Here is a 24,299-nt window from a genome sequence, read left to right on the forward strand (position 1 = left end):
TCCATTTTGAGACTTCAGAAAAACATTTCAACAAATGCATAGTTTAGCGTAGGGATGTACATCAATCGGGCTGGTTCGGTTTTGATATACCAACTTTATCAGTTTAGATTGGTTTGATTTTGTCAGGTTTTTTAGGGTTTTTTTTTTGTTGCATGAATATTATTTTAATCTTACTTTATTAAACTCATGGATAATTAAGTTTTGATAAGTGAATATATGTCTAGTAAAATTTGAAAAAATTGATAAACATATGATCTATTAAAATATTTTATGGAAGAATATTTTTAGTAACACATGATAGTTATTTTCTTAGTCGTCTAACAATAAACTTTCGTTGACGTACGTTTTCAAGGTTAACCGAGTTTAATAATTAAACTTAAAAATCAATATGATGCCTAAATAATGACATGTTCTATTTAATTTTAAATTATTGAAATACCATTTCAAATTCAAAAAAGATATAAGAAATCTTGATATATGAATATGGAAGAACAAAGAGTTGATTGATGCATTTCAATAACACTTGATAAGAAAGTGAAACAACCCATTATTTAAAGTAAATAAAAACGAATGCTCTTCATAATTCTATTAAATATTACATCCCATAAGAGGATCCCAAATATTTCTAGACATATTTTAAAGAAAAATTTATATAAATCTTAAAAGTGTATATAAAAATTATATATTTATATGTCAGTTTAGTTCGGGTTTTTTAAACTCAATACCAAACCAAATAAAACCAAACGTAATCGGATTTTTTAATCGGTTTGGTTTGACTTTTTGGTTTGGTATAGTGGTGGCAAAATGAATTTAAATTATAGTTATCCACCCATATTATTCATTAAAATATGGGTTGGATAATGAACTATTTAAAAGCGGGTCAAATATGAATAAGAACCATATTATCCACCTAGAAAATGGATAACCAATGGACAACTAAAGTGTTTAATTTTCACATTTGTAAAGCCTCAAATTGTGGGTTTTTTCAAGTGTGGGAGATTAAGAATTCTCTCAAACGTGATCATACTCAAGAAGCCATGGATAATATGTATATCCATATTATCCACCGGTTAACCTTTTTTTATCCGTATTAATATGGGTCGGGTCGGATAATTTATCTATTTTTGCATTACCCGTTTTTTATCCGACCCGACCGTTTGCCACCCCTAGTTTGATGTGGTTTTTCGATTCGATTTGAACACCCCTAGTTGAGTGCTTCGAGAACTCGTCATAAACAGTTGTATAAAAGGCTACTGACTACTCAGTGACATTCTAGTCAAATGCTACAAATTTCTAAACCTAGTATGTCCCTTGCCTAGTCAGATCAAGTGCCAATTTTTCACCGCTGAAAGAAAAAAGGTAGTCCGGTGCACTAAGCTCATGCTATGTGTAGGTCGGGGAAAGGGCCGAACCACAAATACATATGCAAAAATCTGTGAATTATAAGAATAGACAAGCACATCATATCCACAGTAGACTGTGTTATAGTTTCTCAAAACTGGATGACCTCTTTCATCTTTTATTACTATGAAATACAAGAGAAATTCAATTTCAAGATTACAAATGCATGGTCTATATATGTAACTAAACAAAGTAGAGATTCAACCATGAATCTGAGCTGGCTGCTTCAGTTGAGTTCTATCGTTACTATGTCAAACAAACTACAACCCCGCTAACGATTACCAGGTAGTTATTTACAAGACATGTTTAACAGAATCGCCGTTCCACTGCATATGCTGATTTGACTATATTTGTATCTCCTATTGAACAATTTCGAAAGAGACAGCCATTTGAGATGGTGAAGAAATCATTCTGCAATAGCTCCTGCATACGGAAAGAAGACAGGTTCGTCATGGTGAAGACTCGAACAGAGACAAGACAAAAGATTGAACAGAATGAAAGTATTGTGTAGAAATACATGAAGCTTTCCTGTTCTAAATGGAGAAATAGGACAAACAAAAAGTCAACCTTAGGGTGTTTGTGTCGTACCATTTTTGCATGAATTGATTTCCATGTCAATCTCTTCTTCATTTTGCAGCTTCACGTGTGATGATGCTTCACCATCAAAGGATTTTATGTCGTAAGACATGGAAATTGCTTGAGGTACTGAAAATGAATTTCTGCTGGTTGTCATTTGCTTTTTCATAGAAGAGGATTCTGCAGTCGAGCACAAGTCATCATCCGCCTTTGAGATCTTCCCTTCAGTCTTGATCTTGCAACTAAGCCAATTATCTTTGAACTTCTTTTCTTCTTCGACCGGGTTTGGTCTCTTCTTATTTGTGCTCCCCTTTTGCATTGATGGCACCCTCTGATCATAAGATGAACTGCTCGGGCAAGGCACCTTTCCCTTTACAACCTTTGGATTGACCGAATCTCCAACATTTTCAGAGTTATCAAAAACAACTTCGTTGGTTCCATTTGCATCTGCGGCATTTGCAGCTGCTTCTTTTTCTCGCATGATAAATATAGCTTGCATCAGACGATCCCTCGCAACATCTACATCAATTATAGGGTTTGGATAATTCATTCCGAGTTCCACCCCCGCAGCCTTGAGCACGGTAAGAGGTGCATCCCAAGGATGATGGATCCATTCAGCTGGCATTCTTGCTAGCTCGGGCAGCCAATGCCTCACGTATTCACCCTCCGGATCGTAGTTGAATCCTTGAACCTGCATGAAGAGTTGATGAAACTAAATAAACTTTGGACTCATCAACTAGATTCCCCAAATATACGCCATGCTTATAGCTAGGTAAAAAAGAGAATTCAGTTTCTTTTCTCAATTAAAATAGTTGTACTTAACAGGACAGGTTCTTCTTTCGATTAGAGTACTCGTACATCACAAAAAGGGCAGCCCATTGCCCTAAGCTCTTGCTATGCGCGGGGTTCGGGGAAAGGCCGGACCGCAAGGGTCTATTGTACGCAGCCTTACCATGCATTTCTGCAAGAGGTTGTTTCCACGGCTCGTACTCGTGACTTCCTGGTCACATGGCAGCAACTTTACCAGTTACGCCAAGGCTCTCCTTCAGTAGTCGTACATCACAAGCAACTAACAAGACTTGAAAATTCTGACTCCCAATTTTCTTTTGTGCTATTCATGCATCAAACTCCGACTATATGAGCTTGCTCACATTGCCGATCCCAAACCTGGATAAAGGAGGAGGGTTGCGGTAGGCTGGCAGCTAGCGTAAAACTAGCCAATTCCTGATGACTTTCAGGCCCCAACTTGTATGGGGACTGAGGCACAGTTGTTGTTGTTGTTGCTATTCATGCATCAAGTTATTGCTCCTCAATATTTATGTTAGTTTCTTGATAACTTGCAGAATATATGTGTGGCTATAAATATCTTTAGCGGAAGAAAAGAAATTAACTTTTGTTCCAGAAAATGATTGATCTATCGACCCAATAGTGCACAAAAATGTCAAGTTGAAAAATGGGAAAATGAAGGTTTTTCTTGGGTTCGGCATGATTATGCAGTCTCTTCTGCCACAAAATGGACTAGAAAAAACAAAACCATGCCAAGAAACATACCTCTGGGTTATCTAGGCGCTCAAGTTCATGACCATCTGGCAAGCTACCAGAGATATATTGCCAGCCAATAATATCGCTTTCTAAATCCGCGTCCAAAAGTGTATCCCAAAAGTACTTCATCCCCCATTGCCATGGCAGAAGTAAAAACTTCACAAAGAAACTTGCCACAATAACTCGTATTTTATTATGAATCCATCCAGTTGCCCAAAGCTCTCTCATTCCTGCATCTACTAATGGGTAACCAGTCCGGCCCTGTCGCCATGCCTTAAAACGGGCCTGATCAGCATTCCAAGGGAAAAACTTCAGGTTGTTCAATAATGATCTTTCATGAGTAAATGGGAAATTAAAACAGATATAGCGGGAATACTCTCGAAGCCCAATAGCTCTAAGGTAAAGACTAGCACTCTCGTCTCCAACAGAGTTCCCCTCTTTGGTCCATAGTATCTGCTTCAAACGCACACTGTTGAAAACCTTCCTCACACTTACTTCTCCAAAGTGAAGATAAGGAGACAAAAGGGATGTCGAGTTTCCCCCGACTCTCAGCCTATCCTTTGAGTAAGCAAGTAGTTGGTTCTCTACAAACTCTGTTAAGGCCTTGTCTGCATTGCTCCAACCTGGTGCCCATCCTTTCCCCAGTAATGCGTTACTAGATTTTTCCGACTCATTTTCCAGTCCCAATTCCTCAACCGAACACATTTTAACTGATCCTGTCAATGAGAGAGATGAAAACTATCAGGTTTTTCTATAGGTTTATGATACGTGTGCATTTAAAATATAAAGCATCTAAGAAATGGTAAACATTGTTCAATATCAGTATTAACCATATTTTTACTAGACATCCAAGAGATGGCGAACAATGGATGTAGTGATACTCAGTGTAATTCCAAATGTTCAAGAAAAATGCGATTAACTATTCTTCAGACATACCTGCAGCTGGAATTAATTTCCAAGGCGGAAGGTGAGAAACGGGTTCTTTTTGGAGACGCAAAGACTTCTCCCAGTATGCATCAAAAGTAGTAAAAACTTTTCCATCATCGTCGTAGACTTCCCATGGTTCATTCAGTAAGTCCCCATTGTAGCTCTGAACAGATATGCCAAGTTCCCCCAGCTTTTGCTTGATATTGTGATCACGAACAAGTGAAACAGGATCTAAATCAAACAGGAAATTGGTCATGTACTTCCTCAGAATCAGATACCATGCACATGGAACTCAAATATTCAAGTACCGTTTAGCCTTCTAAGAATTAGTTTAGATGTGCTATTAGGTTCTTCTCCAGTCAAAAGTAGATTTTAAAACTAATATCATATTTTTCACATTCTTAACGGAGCAGAATTAAGGCTTGAATAACCATACTGGAAAAGGTAATATATGTTTGTCAGGTAGGAGAGGCTGAAATTATTAGACAAACCAACTCATAGGAAACCCAAGCGACCATTAAAAGAATTATACAATACCCAACAAACAAAAATGAAAGGAGACGAAGAGCAGAGAAAGCTTCTACAAGTTATGCAATGAACTCCAAATGATTTTATGGTTGTTTGGTTGAGTACCAAGTGAAATATGTATTCCCCTATAAAATCTAAAAGATGCAGCAGGTGTCATAGTAAAGATAAGACCTATCAATTTTGATACCAGAAATCAAGTGCTCGCAAAGCGACTACATCAGATCATTTAGTGCCTCGGTGTTCATTCAACTTGTAACTCCTTTTGAATTTGAATGATGCTTCTATACATTCAGCCCATAAGAGGGAATTGTTAGCATTAGAAAATAGGCGGCACCTCTTACATTTCTTAAGCCTTCAATTGTTAAGTGAAAATTGCATCCATGTGATTTCAATGAAGGGCAAAGGTAAAATTGCAATGAATATCTCGGCTCCTTAATAGGACGCCTGCAGTATCTCGGAACATAAGCAAAAATACTTCTATTTACCGCTAAGGTGCTGTGTGTAGCCCTTATAGATTCATTTCACTCGGTTTAGTATATTCGACCATTTCTGAACACCTACCTGGTAATTTAATCAGCTTCCAAGAGAATGGTGTCAGTTCAAGTTAAGTGCGCCAGATTTTTGTTGAAGGTCATAGTCTATTCATATGGACTCTTTAACATCGCTGAGAACATTACTTTTTTATGTCGTGTAACCTTCATTTACTAGCGAAATAGAGTAACAACAAAGCGAAGCAAAAGAAAAGAAGTAAAGAACCAAAAGCCAAAAGCTTCAATAAGTTTGCAAGAAAAAAGATAAATCACAAACAGCTCTGCTTCCATGGAGTAAAAATTCTGGGTTATCCAAGTCCAATCACCAACAACAATAACGTACCCAGTTTATTCCCACAAGTGAGGTCCCGGGGTAGTGTGTACCCAGACCTTACCCCTACCTTGTGTAGGTGGAAAGGCTGTTTTCGATAGACCCTCGGCTCAAGTAAGCACAATATCAGTAGTAAAGAAATGCAATATATAAAATGAACAAGTCATGGAAAGGGAACACAGCCAACAACGGGATATTAACAAACGGAAACACAAGCAATATCAAGTATATGAGTCCACGAGTATGCCACAACTAGAGTAATACTAAAGCAACCGGTATTAAGGGAATATTCTTTACTACCCAATATTCCTCTACCCTAATCTTCGACCTCCATACCCTCCTATTAAGGGTTATCCAAGTCCAATCAAAATGTGATTTTCACTTAGACTTGTGAACATTCCTAAGGAGCATTTCCAGACTACAGAAGGCACTTTCACATCAAAGATAGCATTTATTCCAACATAAGCACTGATTCATTAGAGGAATTTAACTTACTAATCATAGTCTACTAGGATCTGCACATAAATAGATTTTGGTCTTAGAAGCCTCTCCTACTGTATTATATAAATTAGCCTTCACTGCCCGCCCCACCCCTATCCTTAATCTTAAGTAAGTTGAGTCAATTCAATGAAGTGAACAGCACAACCTCTTTGTTTGAAGCTGTGCCAGGACGCTTCTATTTATTTCTATTAACTACATCAGATAATCCAGAGTGGCTTTGATGCTTATGAAAACTATGGCCTGTAAGATATTGCTATGCTAACTAAACAATTCCGAGCTTTCTCTCTTGTTCTCTTTTCTCTGTACAATTAGTGCTTTTTTAACAGATTGGAATTCTTAAACCCCAAAAGAGATCTGCTTTCCGCGAAAGAAAATCATGTTCTTTCAGTAAATTCAGAAGTATAATATCTCCAATATGTCTAAAACTTCAATCCTTTCCACATAATTAAACAACAACAAAGCTAATTGGAAACTGTTTCTTTTGACAGTTCAATGGATTAGATCTATCAAATTAGCTCATAATACAAAATTAACAAAAACAAGAGGTTTTGTCCATAGAATCAAAAACATTAATTCTAACTGCAATAGCCAAATGAAGGTTACTACTCACCATATAGATGATTATACACAACTTTTGTCGCCCCAACAGCTTCGATGCAGTCCAAGAGAGCAGAAAGTGTACTCTGAGCTTTGATCAGCACAAGTTCAGCACCAAGAGATTTCAAAGACTGTTCCAAGTGAATAAGAGATTGCTTCAGCCACCATCTTGAAACTCTACCTGGATAAAATTGCCCTTCTTCTTTAGGACTCCATATAAACACTGGAAATACACTCCCATTCCTAGCAGCTGCTGCTAAAGCTGGATTATCCTCAATTCTCAAATCCCTCCTAAACCACACAATTGTCTTAGAATTGCTCTCCATTTCCAACTACTCAATTCCCACAGATCCTACAAAGTTGGACAAAAACCAAATAATCCTCAACTAAGTATCTTCAATTCAGCTCTTCAACCCAAATCTTGGAATATCATAAAAATCCAATCTTGCTCAAAATTCAGTCCAATTTCTCATCATATTCCCAAGAAAACCATCATACTTAGTAAAAATCATATTTTGTCAAAACCCAACTAAAGCCAAATACTCAAGAAACTCTAACTCTTCAACCCAAATATTGAAATATCATAAAAATCCCATCTTGCTCAAAATTCAGTACAATTTTTCATCATATTCCCAAGAAAACCATCATACTTGGCTAAAAATCATATTTTGCTTAAACCCAACTAAAGACTAGCAATAATACTCAAGAAATCAAGAATCTCACTCATATCAATAATTCACCCCAAAAAAAAAGGTCAAGTAGAAACATGTCAGGAGAGGACCAATAAGGGATTAATAAAAGATGTACTACAGAATTTTAGTACTGAGATTGGTATAACCAAAGCAGAAAATCAAAGAAGACAAAATTCAAGAACAACTGTTGGAAACATCCCACATGGGGTATTAAATCTAGCTAAGATGCAAAAAGAAAAAGATAGTGAGTTAAAGATTAGACTTCATGTGATCAAGTGGAATGGCTTCAAGACAAACAGCCCATAATCACCTCTCTAGAAGAATAATACTTAAAAAAAATGTCATCTGCAGGACCACCAACTAACTAAGAATAGAAATAAATGAAAAATAATTAAAATAATAAAGGATTAACAGCTTTCCATTTATGTAAGAATTGTGAGGCTAGTAAAGTTGTATTTCTGTGATCATCGCTTCGACCCGTGGAAACATTAGAAATATAATGTATTAAGTAGCGTAGAATGGTAGGCCGGACCAGCGCATAACGTACCTTTTAACAGTAATTTGGATTCTTGATTGTTCTTGCCAGAGAATATGCTAAAATTATTTTTCCTTTTTGGTTTATATTTTAATTTTTTTTTTTTGTATTAGGTCTCTTGCTAAATAACATGACAGTGCCATACAAACTTTTAGATTTGGTTTCATGCTAATTATAGTATCTAACATCATTCCACTTTTCGGTGGCCGTCTTTTGTTTATTTTATTACATACTTGGATCGTAGATCAGACAATCTAAAAAGTTAAGTACTTTTGTTGTACTCTCAATTTCTCATGCTTTCAATTTTTTGCATAACAAAAAATAACATTGACATACAATTTACAACATTAAATTACCATAGAGGTTTGCCACATAAAATTAGTTACAGGCAAAATTTGGATAATATTATAGGAGATGATATGAAATATAAATACGTGCATTAGCAATATATGAATGAGAGCACCTAAAATATCAAAAATATTATACTGTTGGGCTCCTTAAAGTTATGCGCATACATTATACAAGAGGTCTTAAATAAATAAATAAATAAATGTGATTATAAAATACAGTAAACGTTTCTAATATTTTCGAATTTAGACTATTCTTAATGCTAAAAATTGTGCGACAATATTAATTACTAAATTCTTTCGCTTCGTTTGGAAAAAAAGTATTTTTTTACATATTTTTTATAGCCATGACATTCTTCATTAAGTATGATTTTTATCAAATCATAATTGTTCTAAATGACAAAGAGTGGCGTACAGGTAAAGTGTATTACTGAAAATAACTTTCATCCCGTTTAGTGCCAAGCATATTTTAGATTGTACTCTTTATCTCTAGTTTTTAAGTCATTGGCCTTTAAATAACTTAGTCGATTCCGTCGCTTCAATAATCATTACAAAAATAGATTTAACATGTAAACACTAGTATGATTATTTGGTACATGGGATAAGAATAATAGTTTCGGGATAAAGTTTGGGATTAATTTATCCCATATTTAGTGTGGGCTATTATCTAGTCACAGGATAACTCTTACACTAATCGTTTGTAACAATGGTGAGATATCTGTTTGACTCAAAAGATATTGGAACTATTTTGGACAAATCAATAAAAAAAATGAAGGGGTAAATCTTAGTCAACCATAATGAATTCCAGATCAATAAATTAGTTGGAAAAATAAGACATAAAATGAGATAGAGGTAACCAATCTTATTGAAACTTTTCGTTGTGGATCTCATTAATCAATGGAGGAGACCCTTTAACATATTTTTCTTGGAGGATGCTTAGTTCTTCTTCTCATTATGAAGATTACAGGAGAGGGGACTAGGGAGAGAGGAAGAAGTGAAAAATCGCCTCCCATTATTGAAGGTTTTCCTCTACTATATATAGTCATGGGACATTTGTTATGTACTTGGTATGACGCTCTTTCACACTATGTCCGTCTTGGTCGTCCTCTGAGCGTTGTTTCTTCTGACTCGACGGGTATCGTGAGTACGGGATGTGGAATAGACCATGTCGTCTTTCGTAGCCTTGCCGCTTGGATAGGATGTTGGTCAGCTTGACCGCAATGGTCAGATTTTGACCAATACAATTAGTCCCTCCGTCTGTCGGGGTCGTCCTCTGTCGGGCCAGGCAGACGGATCATAATTGCTACAAATCCGAGAGAAATCTGACTACTTATCCCTTGGTTATACTCCTTAGGTTTTAAGTGAGGTGACGACGCTCTTTCGATATCCTTGGACCGTTGTGGTAGTTTCGGAACCGAAACGTCGTTTGGATTGAAACCGTGTTTCGTGGTTGCCGCCATTATGACATACGTTCCTAGGGAATTGAGACGTTTCGTGACCTATCAGATTCGATTGGCAACTCTTGGGTTTCGTGCTTGGGGGGATTTATGTCTCTTATAAATAGAAGGAACACACCATTCGATTGGCACACTTCCTTGCCCTTTAATTGAAAGAATTTTGCGAATACTTTCTTCCTGATACTCCAAATTTTCACTTGCCCCCAGTTAATCGAAAACTTTCATCTTTCCTTTCCATTGTCTTTTTACTACACCAAATTGACATAATGGCTGGTGATTCTTCTCGCGCTAACCTGCCTATCACAATTTCGGCGCCAAAAAATGCTGCTCTGGCAACCGGAGGAGTAGAGGTGGTGGAAGATGAGGAGGTCCCGTCGGTAGCCGAGATCTTGCCTCGTCCTGAGAGAGAATGGACCGACTTTTGCAGTCGCGCCGGGGTGGAGCCGAAACCTATCCCCTCTGTTATAAAAGAGGAAGACATTGCAGAGTTGAAAACTAGGTGGAGAATCCCCAGTTACGTTGACATGCGGCCGGCAGTAGGGAACAACATAGTCCATTTTGACCGCCCGGGTACTGCGTGTTCTATGCCTACACCTTTCTTATTGGATACACACTTCCTCTCCCTCTCTTGGTGGTAGATTTCTACCGTTTTTACGAGGTATGCCCCGTCCAACTTTTGTCGTACCTGTACAAGTTATTCCTTATGTTTCTCAAGTTCGCGGAACTCGCCGGTCGTGAGATCACTTTGGATCGCATGCTCAATATCTTCGCCGCTCAACTCATTCGAGGGACGATGATTCACATGCGTCCCCAGGGGTCGAAGAGTCTGGTGGTGAAAATGGAAGACAGGGCTAACCGTCATTTCTATGAGAATTATTTCTATGTGCGGACCGAGCACATTGTGGCGGATCCAATGGGGTTCCGTGAGAAGTGGAACTTTGCGCGTAAGTTTCTTATGATTTTAGTCGGTGAGATGCCCGACCGCTTTCTGTTACAGTACTAAACCCAGTTATGTCTCTGCAGTTGAGAAATTGCCCCCTCTATCTATTGAAGGTATCCTCGAGTGGGTGAGTGTCATCCTTTCCTATACGGCGGGGGTTCGCACATGGTTGGCCTTTTATGAAAAATTTGGATGCAGGCCCCTTATAGGTGAGATGTCGTTTCTGCTTGCTATTTTTCCTCTCTTTTTACTTAGTTTCTTATGTGTTGTTTGTCGATGCCAGGGAGAGTGCGGAGAGCGAGGGCTCCTCCATTAACTTTTCGTCAGCTTGCATCATCTACTCGCCCTGCTGCGGCACCTACTGCTCGGTCTTCGTCGAGGGCTGCTTCAGTTGAGTCTGCGGCTGTGGTTATTCCTGCGGACGCCACTTCTCAGACTGAGGTTCTGACTCGTGTCGCTCGTCTGACGGGTGAATCTCCTCACGCTGAGGAAGAAGAAGGGTCGTCCAAGAGGTGGCGAGTGGAGTTCGAGGCAACCCCTCCAATTGTAATACACCTGGACGACTCTCCCTTGAAAGGATTTGGGGTGGGGGTTGATACCACTCCGCCCGTAGAGATGGAGCCAGTCGTCGTATCTGCCCCGTCGAAGGAGATTCCTACCACTGTCGTTGATCAGCAACCTGCCGTGACAGGGGGCCAGATTTCGGAGGCCGCCGTTGTGGTTTCAGACGTACCCTCGTCCTCCGTACCTGGTCGTGCTTCCTCCTCAGCTACTCATAGAGGAAAGGGCGTTGTGGTCGACGACTATGAATCCGAGTTGGACCTTGATCCTGATGATGTTAGGATGTTTGAGGAGGGTATCACCCACTCGGTGGTTCATGCAGGAGGTCCGGCCCGTATTCTTGAGATATCTTCAGATGTTAATCTCCTTGGGGGCCACAGAGGATCTGGTGCCGCAGTTCGACATTTTGTGCTCCACTACCGAGAACGAGGCTCTCCGGAACATTCCTGATAGCGACTTGATGAATGAAGTGGTCGCTATGGGCCTGAGGGTACATTTCGCCTTTCTTTCATGTTTCTTTTATTTTTCTGGATGATACGATCTTAACTCGTCTTTTCATTTTTCAGACGTGCATGTTGGAAATTGAGAGTGCTCGTAGGGCTGGCATTCGGACTAAGATTTTCTTGAAGGCGTTGGAGAAATATCGACGCTATCGCGATAAGTGTCGCGAGTTGCACGAGCAGCTGAGGGAGAATCTCGGTGCTCAATACCTCAGCGAGGAATTGGAGAAGAGAGACCAACAGTTGATGGAGGCCGTTCGTATAAATAGTGTGCTCGAGGAGCAACTTCGCGCGAAGTGGGAAGAGCTTGAGTTAGGCAAGGGGGTAGCTGCAAAGTGTGACTATCTGCAGGGGAGACTGAGGTCAATGTAGGTCGAAATGGATTAGAATCTTATCAAGGTCGAGGCGATGAGTACGGAGTGGATGGGAAAGTTGGTTGAGTTAGAGAAAAGATTGTCGGGTTGGAGAGCATCGAAAGCACCTGGTCTTCAGCTTCGGCAAGGGCAGCGGCCCTGGAGAACACTATCCGCATCCTCCAGTTCGAGCAGAAGTTGGAGAGAGCGACGACCACGCTAATGGAGGCGAGTCTTGAAGAACGCATTGGTGAGATCGACCGGGAAGCTTCGACCTTAGGAGATCGGGCGCCTCTCTGGAGGCTGAAAATGAGCAATTGTTGGCTCAAATTGAGTCTTCCTCCGCCCTTGTTCCCCGCCGCTTACACGAGCTTTGGGTTCATGCTGAAGCTTAGCGGGATATATACAAGAGTTTATGGGAGGCGGGCAATGTTAGTGAGGCCGCATATAAAGGAGCACTGGCAAAGGCACGAGAGGCTCGTGTCAACTATGGTTATGACTCTGCGACTCCGGAGGCCGATGAGGGCACGGATGTCTAGGGAGAAGTTCTTGAAGATGGTAGTGAGAGGGCGACGATGATGACGTCGAGTGAAAAGATAGCTGTCTTTGTCTGTTTTCTCTTCTTTTTTTGTGTTTCTCTCTTCTTCTTTTTTTAGACTATTGATTCAAGCCGTATGTAATCTGTGACTGTTTACGCATTGACTTTGTATAAAGAAGAATTTTTCATTGTTATTTGCCTTGTACTGTTTCTTTGTTTTTGCTTTTCATGACTTTGGTGCGAGATAGATTCACATATGGCGAGTCCCGGTGTTTCTTTCCTTTTATATTTTCTGATAGCCCTTGGCCTTAGGAATATTTCAAATTTTCTCTTTGGCGATGGCTCATGGCCTTTAGGATATTATTTCGAACTTATCAAAATGTTAACATGTCGTCGTTCGATCGAGGTCGAACTCTTCTCTGTGGCGAAGGCCCTTGGCCTTTAGGGTGTTACTTCAAACTTATCGAAATGTTAACCCGTCGTCGTTCGATCGAGGTCGAATTCTTCTCTGTGGCGAAGGCCCTTGGCCTTTAGGTTGTTATTTCGAACTTATTGAAATGTTAACCCGTCGTCGTTCGATCGAGGTCGAACTCTTCTCTGTGGCGAAGGCCCTTAGCTTTTAGGGTGTTATTTCGAACTTATCGAAATGTTAACGCGTCGTCGTTCGATCAAGGTCGAATTCTTCTATGTGGCGAAGGCCCTTGGCCTTTAGGGTGTTATTTCGAACTTATCAAAATGTTAACCCGTCGTCGTTCGATCAAGGTCGAACTCTTCCTTTTGGTGAAGGCCACTGGACTTAAAGGGTGTTATTTCGAACTCGTCGAAATATTAACCCGTCGTCGTTTGATCGAGGTCGAACTCTTTTCTGTGGTGAAGGCCCTTGACCTTTAGGGTGTTATTTCGAACTTATTGAAATGTTAACCCGTCGTTGTTTGATCAAGGTCAAACTCTTCCTTTCGGCAAAGGCCCTTGCCTTTAAAGGGTGTTATTTAGAACTCGTCGAAATGTTAACCCGTCGTCATTCAATCAAGGTGGAACTCTTCCTTTTGGCGAAGGCCCTTGGCCTTAAGGGGTGTTATTTCGAACTCGTCGAAATGTTAACCCGTCGTCATTCGATCGAGGTTGAACTCTTCCTTTTGGCGGAGGCCCTTGGCCTTTAAGGGTATTATTTCAAACTTGTCGAAATGTTAACCCGTCGTCGTTCGATCAAGGTCGAACTCTTCCTTTTAGTGAAGGCCCCTGGCCTTAAAGGGTGTTATTTCAAACTCGTCAAAATGTTAGCCCATCGTCGTTCGATCAAGGTCGACCTCTTTGGCGAAGGCCCTTGGCCTTAAAGGGTGTTATTTCGAACTCGTCGAAATGTTATTCGTCGTTGTTCGATCAAGGTCGAACTCTTCCTTTTGGCGAAGGCCCTTGGCCTTAAGGGGTGCTATTTTGAACTTGTCGAAATGTTAATCAGTCGTAATTCGATCAAGGTCAAACTCTTCCTTTTGGCTAAGGCCCTTGGCCTTAAAGGGTGTTATTTCGAACTTATCGAAATGTTAACCCGTCGTCAGTCCCAGTTTTTGGAGGATCAGGTATCCTTTGGGGGAGTCCCAGTTCGCTTGATATTGTTTGCATCGGAGAGTGAAATGTCGGGGAGTATGAAACGTTGCCGTTTCGCGTATGTTTGTTGTGTGCACACATTGGAGTTTTCTTGTCTAATTCCTACTTTCCGGTCTGGAGATATCATCGGTGGGCGATATTTCGGTGGTCGTGTAGTAGTTTCCCCTTCTCTGACTGAGATGTTTCTTTGCTCGCTCGCCCGTGCGGTGCCTGAGTTCCTGCTTGAGCAAAGAACAGAAGGTGAGTCAAAATGATACTTTCTTTGCCCCCATCCAATGGATCGGTGGATGAGAATAGGTTTGCTACGTTGCTCATTTTGTCTGGCATTGCGGCGGTTGAAGTGGCGATGATTCCTAAATTCGGTGACTTTGTTCAGCTCTCTTTCCCCTCCTATGCTGCGCCTTTGCCCTGCATGGGTTGGGTTTTGCCTTAGCGCTCTTTTTGGTAGGTAATCGTGTTTCTCGTCTTTGATCTGGAAGAGACTAGGAAATTTCACTAAGAAAACCTCACAGACGGCGCCAAATTGTTTGACTCAAAAGATATTGGAACCATGGTTGACAAATCAATAAAAAAAATGAAGGGGTAAATCTTAGTTAACCATAATGAATTCTAGATCAATAAATTAGTTGGAAAAATAAGACATAAAATGAGATAGAGGTAACCAATCTTATTGAAACTTTTCGTTGTGGATCCCATTAATCAATAGAGGAGACCCTTTTACATATTTTTCTTGGAGGATGCTTCGTTCTTCTTCTCATTAGGAAGATTACAGGAGATGGGACTAGGGAGAGAGGAAGAAGTGAAAAATCCTCCCCCCCCGCCCCCCGATTTCCCCTACTATATATAGTCATGGGACCTTTGTTATGTACTTGGTCTGACGCTCTTTCACACTATGTCCGTCTTGGTCGTCCTCTGAGCGTTGTTTCTTCTGACTCAATGGGTATCGTGAGTACGGGATGTGAAATAGACCATGTCGTCTTTCGCAGCCTTGCCGCTTGGATGAGATGTTGGTCAGCTTGACCGCAGAGGTCAGATTTTGACCAATACAATATCCCATAGGATTAGCTATCTCACCTTCTATACGGGATAGTTAATCCCACCATTTTATTGTAAAAGTTATCGACGGATTTGCTAATACTGCATACCAAACATGTGATAAAGTTAATCCCAAACTTAATTTATTCTGAGATTATTATTCTTATCTCATGTAACAAACGAATCCTAAAATGGTAGGATTAGTTATCTCATATAGAAGGTGGGATAATTAATCTCATGGTATATCTCACCCCATGGAATATCCTGATATACTAACATTGTACCAAGCGACCCATAAAATGGTGGGAGTAGCTATCCCATATAGAAGGTGGGATTACTAATCCATGAGATATCTCACCCTTACGATATCCTGAGATATCTCACCATTGTACAAAACGATCTCGGCGAAGAATTTCATAATTTATTATAACAAGAAATATAATCTTATTTTTGAAGTTAATTCAGTAAGTAATTATGGATAACTACTTGTAGTTATCCTTAGGTGATTTGATAGCATAAGATATTCCCTTACATTACCGGTATATAGAGATTAAATTTTACCTACCATAGAGCTTTATACTAGTAATTAGTTTATAGATTACATGATTTACTCATTTTGATAACCAACAATGCACTAGTAACTGACACTATTTTTTCTAGTATTATATAACCTCAGCGGTCTATATGCTAGCTGCCTCTGGTATTACTTGCATAATTTGCATAAGAAAATCCATGGCAAAAGTCTGCATTTCTTTGTTTCTTGTTTCTTTCTTTTTCTTCTTTGCCTGCAGTCTTGGAATCTCTGAATGGGCTAACCAAAAGAAAGTAAGAATTTCATTCTTTTTTTAAAAGAAAAAATATATAAAGAATTTTGTTATTGCTTGTTTTTTCTGCTTCTTTTTTTATGTTTTTCCTTGGATCGGGGCTTTATCAGAAATATATAGTCTCTCTACTTTTACAGGACTAGGAGTAAGGTTTGCGTATACTCTACCCTCCCCAAACCCAAAACCTCATTTGTGAGATTAACACTGGGTTTTTTGTTGTTGTTGTTGTTGATTAGAGCAACTTCTATATATGTTTGTTGCAGATGCGGACCTATGTGTAGTGTTGAGGGGTTAGTGGACCTCGTAAATATAAGCAATTATATATATATACACACACATTGAAAATAAGATTTTAAATAATTGGGTACCCTAAACAATAAAAGCCTTTAAGCGCCATTAATTGAGCAGAATAGTGGTGTCCCGTCACGTTAAAATTCTGGTTCTGTATATGCGTATATATATATATATATATATATATATATATATATATATATATATATATTTGTCTTCAAAAGATTAATTATTGCATATGTATACAGGGGAATACATGGTGTGTAGCAATTGTATCAGCTCCTCCAGACAAATTACAAGGATTTATTGATTCTACATGTTCACAATTAGATTGTAGTCCAATACGTCCAGGTGGTGCATGTTTTGAACCAAATACTTTGAGAAATCATGCTTCTTATGCACTTGATCTTTTCTATAAGGCCAAAGGTATATGCAATTCAGATATTGGAACACCTGCTGTCTCTGATCCTTGTAAGTAAAATCTTATCCTAATTTTAATTTCCCTTCCCAACAAAAAAAAAAAAAAAAGAAGAAGAAGAAAAGTGTGAAATGTATGTACTTTATCTAATTATTTTCTAAATTTTTTAAATCTATGCAGCTTTTGGTAATTGTCATTATCCTTGAGGAAAGAAGTTGCAACACCTAAGACAGGACGTGCACTGTTCGACTGTTTCAAGAATTAATTAAAATGTTCTGGAATTAGTATTATTGTATTTGTATCTCATCACGTTGAGAAATCAAGTCTACTTATATGGAATTACTCTCTCTCTCTAAAGTGGTAAAATTGTTCAAGTTCGTAGCTAATAGAATTTCTTGATAATTTGTCGTTAATCTATCGCTAAATAGAATTAGCGATAATTTTTTTTATTTACCTATAAAATTTATCTGTCGCTAATTTCTATTTTTTAGTACTGAATATAAAATATCTTAATAGTACAATAATATATAAATGAAAAGTTAACTACGAATCTACAAGTCTTAATTTTGGATTTATTTGAATCAAATAAAAGTAAATAAAAAAACAATGCATATACGGTCAAAATCAGATGTTTTGTTTCTTTCCTTCATGGCAGAAATCAATGCCATGTAAAGAAAATTCTCAAATTTTGACTGCTGAACAATTGAAGAGTTTCTGATTAATTATTACTTTTCTTTTGGGGATTATATATTTTCTCCTGCAAAGGTCAGTGTTTGGTGAAAAAAAGCCAAAAAGCAAACTTTGAAAAAACAAGTAGATAAGAATGAGCTATTGACACATTGAAAATGCAAGTCAAATATAACATAATTTACTTTTGGAAGTTAGCTATCTAGGCCCCTCAATTTAGAATATTTTCACCTAAACCATTTAAGTTCTATGGCAAATTAGCCGACAGATTCTGTTTAGGAAAAACACTGTATCCATCCTTATACAACTATTGATATGTCGTACATGATATTCATTTTTCTTTATACAAATTTGTGAGACTGAATATTAGCAAGCTTACTCACCGGACAGCATTTTTATGCTTTTCATAATTAATCTAATACTCTACGAAATCAATCTTGATTAATTTTACGTTGATCAACATTCTATAACCTTTATTTTCCGCAATAGAGCAAGCTCACACATGCGATGTTATTTGTTAGCCAGATACTTATATTTTTAACGGAAAAGAGTCAGAAATACTTCTTTACTATATGAAAAGGATTGTTTATATCCTCCGTTATACTATCAGTCCATCACAACCCTTGACGTTATAGAATAGGTATAAAAATACTCCTCTATCGTTAAGGCCCTCCACAAAGGCCAATATCATCCCACATGGCCTAACATTTTGCTGAGGTGGATGCCATGTGGCATGCCACCTCACCACCCAACCCCATTTTACTCTCTCCCTCAATTTTTTTCTCTAACACCACCTGAATATCCTTGTTCTGAACATTACTTTATAGTTCCCTTACGTTCCCGTAAATCTATTTATTTTACAAAATCATCAAGACTCAATTACATATTGTGTACTTGTACCTAGCCTCACCACCCAAGTCTTTTTCTTGATTGAAATATGCTGAACCTAGCCTCTATTACATGTTGTGTACTTGTACTATGCAGAAAATATTTCCTTATTTGTTATGCTCAGCCTTATATGATTTCCTTCCTTATTTGCCACATGTTTATTACCGTTTGAAGTTGACTCCTCAATTAAAGGGAGTACTTACCTTGATTTCGTGACTGATTGATTCTGAGTCCCCATAGTTACTGAATTTTGATTTTTACCTTATTTGCTACCTGCTTTCAAACTATATATACACACCCTCTCATTGACACAAACATACGAACACTCTTGGTTCAAAAGCTCTCTCTCTCACACTTAAACTTTTTGCTCTCTCTCCTTTGTGCTACTTGCTACTATTCTAAGTTAGCCGGCTGCAAGCGAAGGCTAACTACTGTGCTCTCCTACTCCTTCACTTTTGTTTACTGTCTCCTCTACTGGTATGTTCTAGTTCAATTCAAAGTTCCAAAAACAATATGGTTCTTTTATTGCTTCAATTCATCATGTTTCTAGTTTGCTTTTACTTATGGTTTTGTTGTGAAACTTGCAGTTAATATGTTTACATGATTAGCATGTTATGAACTCCCCTTCCTTAGAACCAGTATGAACATGTTACCCCTTCTATGTAATCTGTCTCCGTGTAATCTTGCACTATCTGGACTCTGATATGAATCTCCTCTAGGTAGTCTGCACTCCTAATTTGTATGGTTCTAGGATTAAATCATATGGATCCTATACTGAACAACATTAATAATTGATGGTTCTATGACTATGTCTAATTAGTTGTGTATGTAACATGTTTGTACCAATTCCTAAGACCTTTGCTTGTTATCATGTGTTCTATGTATCCGCAAATCCCTTGACCCCTATTTGTGACTACTGAATTTGCTTTGGTTCTGTGACTCCTGGCTATGTATGAACCCGTCTTAAGGGTGTTGTGTTTGGACTGTTGTTTACTACTCCACTCTGTTTTCAAACTATCTCAGTTGTTTTACTAAATTATTTCAAACAAACTTCCTTTTTATACAGTTTTCCCATTAAAATCTTTCAACTTGTGTCAATCACTTTCACTCTACTCCTGAATCAATAAGTTCTGCCCCCTCCAGTATGTGTACTGCCTTGGGATCCTCTTGAGAACCCTCTGAACTCTGGCATACAGAGGCTGGCCCTTCCACACTGCACTTATTCAATTTTGGTTAACAAGTCAAGATATAAGCACTGCCCGGGATCCTTGAGATCCTTAGGGAACTTTGATGAACCTAGACTATGACATTGTCTATGGAATTGAGGCATTTGAGGTTATTGGAGGTTTTGGAAATTTGGGCCTATCTGTAGGCTCCTTGTAGAATAACTTCTTATTTTCTTATTTACTTATGTAATTCATTCATATGGTCTGTAATAACTTGTAAATGAATATAGGGGTAATTAGTAAAAGGGTGGGTAGCTATATGTTTGTGGGGTAATAAGGGTAGAAACCATGCCTATAGGACTTTACAATTTGTTGTGTTTGCCTTTGTAAGTAGAGATCATGCCTATAGGAATTTTGTATCTTGTCATGTTAGAAATCATGCTTATAGGTCTCAATTGATTCCATAATATAAATCATGTTTAATGGGTCTTAAATCAGTTTCACAAGTAGATGTTATGCCTATAGGATATAATCCAAATCCGACTTCTGTTATAACAAGTGTTTATGTATGTTTCCATGTGTCATCATGCCTGTAAGTCTTTAAAATCAGTATTGAAATTATATATCATGCCTATAGGGAACAACATCAGATTCTGCCTATAGATCTAAACTAGTTTGGTTTTAAATAAATAAATCCAGTTAACGTTTGGCTCACTTCTAAATTGATTTAATTGAAGTGGTTTGTATTTCCTTGAAACGAGTTCTTTAATACTGCCTTAATCTGTTACTAGACAGCATGCCTATAGGGATTAAAGAGTTCGTTTCAAAGCCTGACTTGTTTCACTATATAAAATGTAGTCATTAGTGTTCCGCGTATAGGCAAGCCTGTAGGGCGTTTTCAAAACTTGCGATTCTGAAACTGTTTCTGTGACTAATGTTGTTCTAACGAGCTTTAAAATCAGTAGTCCACTGATAGGGTCATTACCTCCGAGTTTATAAAATAAACTACTTGGTTTTTGTATGTTCACTTAGACATCATGCCTTAGGATACAGTTTAAACAAAATGCCCTTATTTGTGTTTGAATTGTTCATTGCCTTATTTGAGGAGGAAATTTTGAGCTTCTAATTGCTCCCTTTTGTTATTGCTAAGAGTCCTAATTGTTCTTGCATGTCGCCTTAATATTTGTACCTTTAAAACCTTAGGGGTCTGTCTAGAACCACCTATAGGTAGAGGTCCTAAATCCCTCCACGACCATTAAGAAGGGACGGGTAACAGCACGCAATAAAGATCGTTGACCAAGCACTCGCTTTAAATGACCACTAAGGGGATGGGAAGGGTAGATATGGGATATGATGACTATGCGCTAATGTTACGTGTAGCCCCTCATCGAGGAGTGTTTACCAAACATTGTATGGAGTGATCCTATAGGCTAACCAACCTAGGACTCCTCCTTTCCAAAATTCCTTTTTCTGTTTAAAACTTTGTTTTATACAACTTGTTCAAAAAATCTTTATCTTATTGTTTGAGTTATCCAACGTGCTTTACTTGCAACCTATTTGATTCAACTGTTTATTTGTAATGGACTAATTTGCGAATATAAGTTTGGTCGGGATCCACAGTTGTGGACCAAGAGGGGTGTCTAACACCTTCCCCTCGAGGTTATTTCGACCCCTTACCCTAAATCTCTAGTAATGCAAACCAATCCAAGAGTTAATCACTCTTGGTGCCCTAATGTACCATATCTCGTTAGGTGGCGACTCTTCAAATACTCAATTCCTAAAAGGAAATGAGTCATTGCACCCCGTGAATGTCGAAACTCGGACCTCTCTCTATGGAGGGAAAAAAGGAGGCGCGACAGCATGGTGACTCTGCTGGGGATACCTTTAGGCTCTTACCATAACGAACTTATTTTATGAATTAGTCCAAGCATGCTTTATCATGTACCCTTCTCCCTTATTTGAATTTAACTATCCGTTTCATTTTAAGCATTTATGATTCTTTATCCCTGAAACTGACTTGTCTCTTTGTTTTCTTTTTCATGTAACTGTATTTCAATTATTTAAATACTGTATTTATTTTTCCTACGTGTAAGTACTTGACTACATGTTATTAATTGTTGAATATATCATGTTTCACATCATATTCCACTCGTGCGTATCAAATTCTATAGCAACACTTTAATGAGTGGCTGCGCTCTTCCTATTTACTACCCTTAAATTCGGAAAGGCTTATTTGCAGTAAAACCAGTCGATCAGCGGTGCAGTCGACGGTTCCGTGCCTTCCCCCTCGAGTTTTCCACTTGAGGGTACCAGCCTAAAACTCCATAAAAACCTTACTTTGGTTAAAATTGTGCATGTATCATGGTAAAACCTAGTCGGATCAGTTATGTTGTCCACATAATGATCCTTTAAAATAAGCCTTATCCAAAGTCCATCGGGTTTTCCACAATCCCAACGGACACAAACCACGTTCTATGCATTAATTTGGAGAACTAAATGCCGATATGTTGATCATAAATGTATAAATAATCGAGTCCGGTGGGGGTAAGGTCTAACCCTTTTGTTTTGCAGAAAATGAGGAACGAGGTCCCCAGATTTGGTATGGTTAGCAGCATCCCACCATTGCTGCTAGATTGGTGGGAGGACCTTTCCTCAAGTGATAAGAAACATGTGAGAAAGTACCTGAGTAACCAGCCTTCCTTGCTAGATATTGAGCCAAACAACAAATTGATCGAAGTTTCCACTTTATTATGGGATAGCGAAAAGGTTGTGTTTCATTTCAGTGACATATAAATGACACCGCTTCTAGAGGAAATTGGAGGTCTTGCGGGATCGACTTGGGACAGTCTCGGGCTATTGGTACCAAAAAACCATACGGGCAGGTTTTTTTTTGAAGATGATGGGGCTGAAGAAGAATGTCGACCTAATGTGCTTAAAAGAATCTTACATACCTTTCGAATACATGTACGAGAGGTATGGCCATAGCAAGTCTTTCTGTACTTACCATGACGATATCTCTCTCACTTCTCTGGGTCAGATCCACCGTAAAGTGTTTGTATTCATTGTGTGCTTCCTGGGCCTGATAGTGTTCCCAATGAAAAAAGGAAGAATCCACACTAGGTTGGCCATGGTCGCCAAGACTCTTATGGAAGGGATTAATGGACAGACATATACCATAGTCCCCATGATCGTAGCCGACATCTACAAGGCTCTGGAGCACTGTCAAATAGAGGTCGAGCATTTCGAGGGTTCTAATTTGTTGCTGCAGTTATGGTTGTTGGAGAATTTCCAAAAGGGTTGTTATCGCCAAGAATTTTCGCGAAGGGCTTGGAATGACCATATTACCTTCCATTATCCTAAGCAGATGACTTACATTCCATACAGATTCGCTCAGCCGGAAAGCGCCAAAGAATGGGTAGAGTTCTTCGACAATCTAACCAAGGAACAGGTGCAGTGGATGTTTGAATGGTTCCCAACAGACGAGTTTATTATCAGGTCCAGGGATGCTCCACTCTTGGTGCTGATTGGGTTGAGAGGGATATATCCATATGTCCCTATGCGAGTTATGAGGCAAGCAGGCAGAAAACAAGTTGTACCAAGGGTTGTCAAAATAAGTCATTTCAGGGCAGACTTCCAAGATGACGACATCCCTTACAAGTGCCAAGCTCAGTACATGTGGCGCTGCAAAATCATTGTGGAGAAAAGCACCGTTGAGCCATACAGGTATCATGCAGGGTGCGAGCCTCTCTACCTGGCATGGTTGGAGGACAATCTGAAAGGAATGGTGACACCAGGGACCGGTCGAGGGAACAAAATCATAGATGAGGAATCTGAAGCTCAAGTCAAATGCAACAAGTTACGCAATAGGGTCTACAACTCCGAGAATGACCACCGGGAAATACATGAGAGGAATGTGAGGTTGATCGAGGAGTGAAAAGAAATGGCGATCACTTCCAACAAGAAACTGGAATATCTGGAGCGAGGAATAGTGGAGCTCGAAGGCAAAGTCATAAAAAGGATTGAAAATTACCAGAACACTGAAGGAGCTGAAGGAGGACATCTGGACAAAGCCTACTTGCTATTGGGACTGCGCCAGCTGGGGGATCTATATGATGGAGTCCAGAAGATCGAATCTAGGGAAGGTCCTTCTGGGACCAAATAGGCTAGATTTACTTGCTTTTCCTAAAATGTAATAAGGCCAAGTGCCAATAGTGACTTAGTTTATTATTATCTTAGTGTTGTTTTGAGATTCGACTATTTTTATATTATGAAATAAAGCATTTGTTAGCATTAAAAGTTCTCCAAGTTTATTTGTTTCTAGGCCTACCTCGGGCACAACGAGGTTCCCCAAATAGGACACGAGTTTACATTTTGCAATATGTGTTTAAATACTGCAAACGTTTCAGGATCCTCACTGACTTGTTACCTTTTTTGTTTTTTGCTTATTTTTTTATTGTTATTCCCATCCCCTTAGGTTGGTTCACTCATACTGGCCTCATCAACATATCACACTAGATCTAGAGGCCTTA

General features: G+C 38.9%; 1 protein-coding gene and 1 long non-coding RNA gene across 2 annotated transcripts; one reads left to right on the top strand and one right to left on the bottom strand.

The window, feature by feature from the left end:
- Window positions 1–1,482: 1,482 nt before the first annotated feature.
- LOC104216797 (cryptochrome-1) lies at window positions 1,483–7,777 on the bottom strand. The gene is made up of 5 exons (XM_009766931.2): window positions 6,947–7,777; window positions 4,456–4,677; window positions 3,529–4,235; window positions 1,990–2,668; window positions 1,483–1,824 (listed from the first exon to the last, which is right to left on the bottom strand). Exons 1-5 carry the CDS (start codon window positions 7,257–7,259, stop codon window positions 1,808–1,810), a joined length of 1,938 nt encoding a protein of 645 aa, XP_009765233.1. The 5' UTR covers window positions 7,260–7,777; the 3' UTR covers window positions 1,483–1,807.
- Window positions 7,778–16,247: 8,470 nt separating this feature from the next.
- On the top strand, window positions 16,248–17,279 carry LOC104216804 (uncharacterized). Its single transcript, XR_011402670.1, has 3 exons — window positions 16,248–16,321; window positions 16,860–17,082; window positions 17,210–17,279. It is a non-coding gene; the product is annotated as an uncharacterized lncRNA (long non-coding RNA).
- Window positions 17,280–24,299: the final 7,020 nt, after the last annotated feature.

This window comes from Nicotiana sylvestris, chromosome 1, assembly GCF_000393655.2.
Source record: "Nicotiana sylvestris chromosome 1, ASM39365v2, whole genome shotgun sequence".
In the NCBI taxonomy this organism is placed as follows: domain Eukaryota; kingdom Viridiplantae; phylum Streptophyta; class Magnoliopsida; order Solanales; family Solanaceae; genus Nicotiana; species Nicotiana sylvestris.